The sequence below is a fragment of the Branchiostoma floridae genome, unplaced genomic scaffold (genome assembly GCF_000003815.2).
Source record: "Branchiostoma floridae strain S238N-H82 unplaced genomic scaffold, Bfl_VNyyK Sc7u5tJ_1354, whole genome shotgun sequence".
NCBI classification, from domain to species: Eukaryota; Metazoa; Chordata; class Leptocardii; order Amphioxiformes; family Branchiostomatidae; genus Branchiostoma; species Branchiostoma floridae.
The window spans coordinates 64980-71286 of record NW_023365707.1 but is presented as its reverse complement, the minus strand read 5'-3'; the positions used below and the strand labels follow the sequence as shown (position 1 = coordinate 71286).

The 6307-nt window shown below is 44.9% G+C and overlaps 1 protein-coding gene across 1 annotated transcript in view; it reads right to left on the bottom strand.

Annotated features, from left to right (window-relative positions):
* Positions 1-6307, bottom strand: part of LOC118407485 (protein argonaute-2-like) — a 30125-nt gene that overhangs the window by 13311 nt on the left and 10507 nt on the right. The window contains exons 7-8 of the mRNA XM_035807972.1: positions 4022-4109; positions 2672-2755 (exon numbers count right to left, since the gene is read on the bottom strand). Coding sequence (XP_035663865.1) covers positions 2672-2755; positions 4022-4109 — 172 coding nt within the window. The remainder of the gene's footprint in view (positions 1-2671; positions 2756-4021; positions 4110-6307) is intronic.

Below are 6307 nucleotides of genomic sequence, written 5' to 3'. Positions count from 1 at the left end.
TACAGTCATCACAGAAGTTATACAACAATGCGGCAAATACACCATCCGGGCGCGTATGGAAATCGCCCATTATACAGACATTGCTTATGCCGGACTGCTGTATTACGGATTCAATTTTACCAAGCTTATCAAGGAAGATATCTATGTTATTCATGGATTCTACAGGTAAGTACACACAAATCAAGAGAAGTTCACAGTTTGCATCATTGGTAATTCGTAAAGCTAAGATTCTATCATCGTCCTCACTCATAATACTCACAGTGATCCCGAGAGACTTGCGCCAGAGGACTGCGACGCCACCATAAGGGCGACCATATAGAGGGCCGTTACCTATATCTATAGCCGAAGTGCCATACGTTAAAAAGTCCTTATCCAAGCTAGAGAGAAAGTTTAAATCGTTCGGCAAGAGCCAGTGTTCCTGGAGAAGGACAATGTCTGACATCTGGCACAGGTCCTTGACGGCTGAGGCGGAGTTTTTGACTGAGCGGCAGTTAAAGGAAGCCACATTCAGTGAGTTCGAGCTGGTCTTCAAGTCCATGGTTAAGAAGTGGAAGAGCGTCGCCTACTGTGAAATCGGCGCACTAGGATCCCACATGGCCAGAAAGATGGAGACAGGACTTCCGACACAGCATTGTAGTCAACAGAGACACGGAACGAAGAATACCCATCGTATTTTGTGGTCAGTTTAGAACAGGACACAGAGTATTTCTGCGACAAGTTATCAGTCAAGTACCTTTCAACATCCTGAGTCAGTGTGTCCGGTTCAAGGCGCGTCACAAAGATCTCCGCTGGTCTTGACTTAGCCGCAGACAGACTGGACGACACCGCCGTACCCACCACTGCCCTGGACCTCTGCTTCTTTCTCTGCACCAGGCGGAAGCCCTCAGAGTCAAGGTCACTGTGGCCATCAGCTGAGGTGGACTTTGGTCGGGCTACAGCCCTAGAGCCACTCGGGTAGCCACGACGTCGGGATGCCTGCGATGACTTTGTGGCAGACGCCTTCTCCACCTGCCGGCCGGAGTCGCCCGCGTGCAGGGACTTAGGGATGGTCTCCGACGGGCAGGTGTCCGATACGGCGTTGGCGTAAGATTCCTTCGGCCTGGCGAGAGTCGACGCTACCGGCGGAGCAGAACTCGACGCTACCGGCGGAGCAGAACTCGACGCTGCCGGCGGAGCGGGACACGGCGCTGCCGGCGGAGCAGAACACGACGCTGCCGGCGGAGCAGAGCTCAGCCTGTTTTTCAATTCCCAGAGTTCTTTCCTGAGGGCCACAAGCTCAGTCTGGACTCTAATCGAATCTATGGAGCAATCCCTAATCAGTTTCATCTCCTGTCTAACGAACTGGAGCTCTTGCATGCAAACAGAGATGTCTACATGATCCAGATTCACAGCGGGGAGGTGGAGAGTTGCGGACACGAAAGTAGGTAACGACGTAGGAGCAGTAGAATGCAAAACTCGCTGAATATCCTCCATATTGGCCTTAGACTTGTCGCCTCCCTTTCGCTTTATGTAACGTTCGTCCGGCTTACATGTATCAAATACAAGTCTCTTAGCCGTCTCTGTTTCCTCTTCCGTGTACGTTTCGGTACACAACTTCGTAATGATATCGAACGGAAGAGTGTCCATCTTGTTAACAGTAAAGCATAACAGATCGTTGATGATAACATCTTTACATACCGCTTCACGTCCAGACCCACTAGGGGGGAAACGCTTGTCTGAACAGCGCTGGCAGAGAACAAGATCCCCCTGACAGGGCTGGGCTCCTGTCTCTCGGCAGTCTTCACATCTGGGCATGATGGAAGTGGGGAGGGGTGCCGCGGGCTTACCATACAGTGCCCTCCCTTGGTGAAGAAAACCTTTCAATGTGGAGACGATCGTCAGAATTGACCCAAATTGTCACTTTGTAAGAAACCCAGGATGTTTGGTCTTCATCTGGTGAGTCGATAACAGGTCGATGGGTCGTTAAAGTGCCACAAATTCTGATTTTAGGGAACAGAGCCACGCAGCTATCAAAAAGTCGCCGCCATCTTGGATCACACCAAATTTCAGCCAAGGACAGGTGTGTTTATCTGTGTGTGAATGGTGTTCAGCACCAAGGACAGGTGTGTTTACGTGTGTGTGGGTGGTGTTCAGCACCAGGGACAGGTGTGTTCACCTGTGTGTGTGGATGGTGTTCAGCACCAAGGACAGGTGTGTTTACCTGTGTGTTGATGGTGTTCAGCACCAGAGACAGGTGTGTTTACATGTGTGTGGATGGTGTTCAGCACCAATGACAGGTGTGTTTACCTGTGTGTGTGTGGTGTTCAGTACCAAGGACAAGTGTGTTTACATGTGTGTGGATGGTGTTCACTACCAGGGACAGGTGTGCTTGCCTGTGTGGATGGTGTTCAGCATCAAGGACAGGTGTGTTTACCTGTGTGTCGATGGTGTTCAGGGACAGGTGTGGTAACCTATGTGTGGATGGTGTTCAGTACCAAGGACAGGTGTGTTTACCTGTGTGTGGATGGTGTTCAGGGACAGGTGTGGTAACCTATGTGTGGATGGTGTTCAGTACCAGGGAAAGGTGTGTGTGTGTGTGTGTGTGTGGATAGTGTTTAGCACCAAGGACAGGCGTGTTCACCTGTGTGTGTATGGTGTTCAGCACCAAGGACAGGTGTTATGATTAACTTACTCCAGTTTTCTCTTGTGTCTCTCTAAGAAGTATTTCGCCACGGTACACTCCACCGTCCTGCCATCTTCCAGCTGCAGTGGAAACCTGTAAGAGGAAACCACTGTTAGAGTCAGCTCTGAAACATTATCAGAAGTAAATAAATACTTTACGTTTTGTGACCGCATCTGAACTGTGAGCAGCGAAACCTGTCCTGCAGTACAATGTGAACCAGTCAGAATTGCCCTGACGAAGGTGACAGACGGTCACCGATACGTCGGTGTGAATAAACCAATGGTTGTGTAACAAGAGTCTCTTTATTCAGTGATGTACCAACCTGATGAAACTATTCACAGAATTACCAGAAGTATTCACAAAAAACATAACAAAGTTAGATGACACACTTTCAACATAGACCATGGCAAAGGGCAATTTTTTCAAACAAAAATCAACTGACATTCTTGACATCTGTCTTGTTGGTTTGAATACAAAAGGAGGCAATCTTATGATCTATGAGGAAATTTATAATCCTGAACAGGAAAGGAGGCGTGTTGACGGGGGGTAAGGAGAGAAAGAGAAAGAGGGACACAAAGAGAGACAGAGGGAGAAAGAAAGAGAGGGAAAGAGAAAGAGGGAGAGAGCAAAACAGAGAAGGAGGGACAGTCAGATCTTACGTTTGTGTCTGCGCTGGTCTCCTAGTGACGTTACAGATACGATACTTACGTTTGTGTCTGCGCGGGTCTCCGAGTGACGTTACAGACGTGACAGTGAGAGGAGAGAGAGACAGAGAGAAGAAAGGAAGGATGGACAGAAGGGAAGAAGGAGAGAAAGCCCTTACGTTTGCGTCTGCGCGGGTCTCCGAGTGACGTTACAGATACGGTACTTACGTTTGTGTCTGTGCAGGTCTTCGAGTGACGTTACAGACGTGACAGTGAGAGGAGAGAGAGACAGAGAGAAGAAAGGAAGGATGGAAGGAAGGAAGGAAGGACAGAAAGAAGGAAGAAAACTTAAGGCAGTCCTTACGTTTGTGTCTGCGCGGGTCTCCGAGTGACGTTACAGACGCGGTACTTACGTTTGTGTCTGCGCGGGTCTCCGAGTGACGTTGCAGACGCGGTACTTACGTTTGTGTCTGTGCGGGTCTCCGAGTGACGTTACAGACGCGATAGAGAGAGGGAGAGAGAAGGAATGGAGGAAAAACGGAAGGAAGGAGAGAAAGCCCTTACGTTTGCATCTGTGCGGGTCTCCGAGTGACATTACAGACGTAGTAGATAGAGAGAGAAGGAAGGAATGAAGGGATGAAGATAGAAAGCTAAGTCAGTCCTTACGTTTGCATCTGTGCAGGTCTCCTAGTGACGTTGCAGACGCGGTACTTACGTTTGTGTCTGTGCGGGTCTCCGAGTGACGTTACAGACGCGGTACTTCCTCTTCATCTGTCCACAGTGGGTGATCTCCACCTTCAGGCCTGCAGTCGAACCAGAGGAACGTGCAAAGAAAAAGGAAATTTGGTAAATAGCTTCATTTTGTCAACAAAATTAGCATCACAATTCCACCAAGTTAGATTGGTGACTAGCTTTATTTAAAAACAAAAATACACAAACATAACATCTAATCTTCTATTTACTCCCGGTAAATTTCGTAAATAGCTTCATTTTGCAAACAAAATAACGTCAACTCTATATCAATGTTGGTTAGACATCAAGGTAAAATGTTATATAAAACAAAATAAATCCAGCAACTGGATAAGTTCTCAGAGTCAGCTGTTTCGGACATCATCCACTGCACTGACAGTGAGTCTGAAGAGAAGTGGAACCTGTCTGCAGGGTTCGAAATACACATACTTAACTTGCAATTTGCACATAATTTTCTAGATTTGCACGTAAAAATATTATGAACTTGCAATCTTGCATGTTGAAAATACCTGGCCTATAGTAAAAATACTGAGGAATTAGACAGAACGACATATGGACGTCTTTCCTTTTCCTTCCTTATCATCCCTGTTGGTAACTTTCTCCGGGAGCTATACTAGATGTAGTAAAAATTCGCCAATTCAAGCTAGCGATCCTCGTCAGGATCGCCGCCTAGTCTTATTTTGCATGTGAATTTTTCAAATTGCAGGTAAAAATTTTGCCAACTTGCAGTTTTGCATGTGGCTAAACAAAAGTATTTCGATCCCTGGTCTGTCACAGAATAATAGCTTCATTTTGATGATAAACCAACAAACAAACACAAATTACATCAACTCTCCTCATCAATTCCACAGGTCCCTAAAACTGCCAAATTAAAGCTACGGAGAATTCAAATAGATCTATCAATACTAAGGCCACACCAATTTAATTTCTTGGTTCACGGATTCGCTCGCTCCTATTTTTTGGGAAAAAAATAAAAATAAAAACTAGTACCACTCAACAAATTTTCACCATTAATGAAACCATTCACCAACTTCCTGGTGTAGCAAATTGGCCTTTATATTATAAGCTCCTTAAAGTGTGGGTACAGGTGCTTTTACTGTACAGTAATAGTGTTTTTGTACTTTTTTCAAGCTGAAAACTTTTTATTCTTTATGTTTTGGATTAGCCCTTACCTTTACCCCAACCATTTTACAATTTTTATTTTTATTTTTATTTCGCCCTCTCGCTCCATATTTTTTTTTTAAAAATCCGTGAACCAAGAAATTAAATTGGTGTGGCCTAATGCAGCATCAGTAATCCCTGAGCAGATGGATTCATACCATCTAAATAGGTCCCCATTAGGCTAACTGCCTACAGCAGGCATGACTTTAACTATAGATGTACCGTGATACCAGTCATGGCCTTCAGTCGTATCTCTGCAAATGGAAATGGAAAATGACATCCTAGCCCAGTTCAGACCACACAAACTCATTTCCTAGGTTCTCCCATCACATTTTATAGAGATTTGGCAACAAATCAAGATTAAGAATGTGGCCTAGAAGAAGCATTCAACTTTTTATTCAGATAGTTTCCTTGTGGATCTTGTAGCATCAATTCTGAATCCCAAAATGGACAAATCAAACTTGTGTGATATTAGCATGAAAGCTCATCTGTGTTGATAGAATACATATTGAAGTTTTTCAACTGTCATACAACACAAACTTGTGTGGCTAAAAAGTTGCAAAAAGCATGATTGAATGCTTCATACATGCAGACTTGTGTACTGGTTCAATCATATTAAACCTGTAAAATTTCAAGTAAAATTCCCAACGAACTTGTACAATTTGGTACAATTTCTGATAAAATAACCAGCGAATTTATCTGGAAAATTTTTCGCTAATATTTCTGTGAATGCTGTGCCTTAACGTCCACTTCTAAGGACTGAAACTTTTTCCATTATGATGAAAGTTTGGGAATGACAACAGTCCATACTTAAACCATAAGGTCACTGGACCATGCGCGCAAATGGTCCACTTTGACAGAGAAGCGGCTAAGATGATCCAAATGACCTGTGCATTGTCAGCTTCGCCATTACAAACTGTGACTGCAAAATCAACACATTTCTGTTACAGGTAATGTCATCAAATTTCTCATTCTTAAACCTTTATGTGAAGGCGTGATGACCACTGACCAACTTTACAGACAACTGAACCCACTGTGAACCATTTGTGACATTCATGTATAATAGCTTTTGTGTGAGCTGGTAGAAACC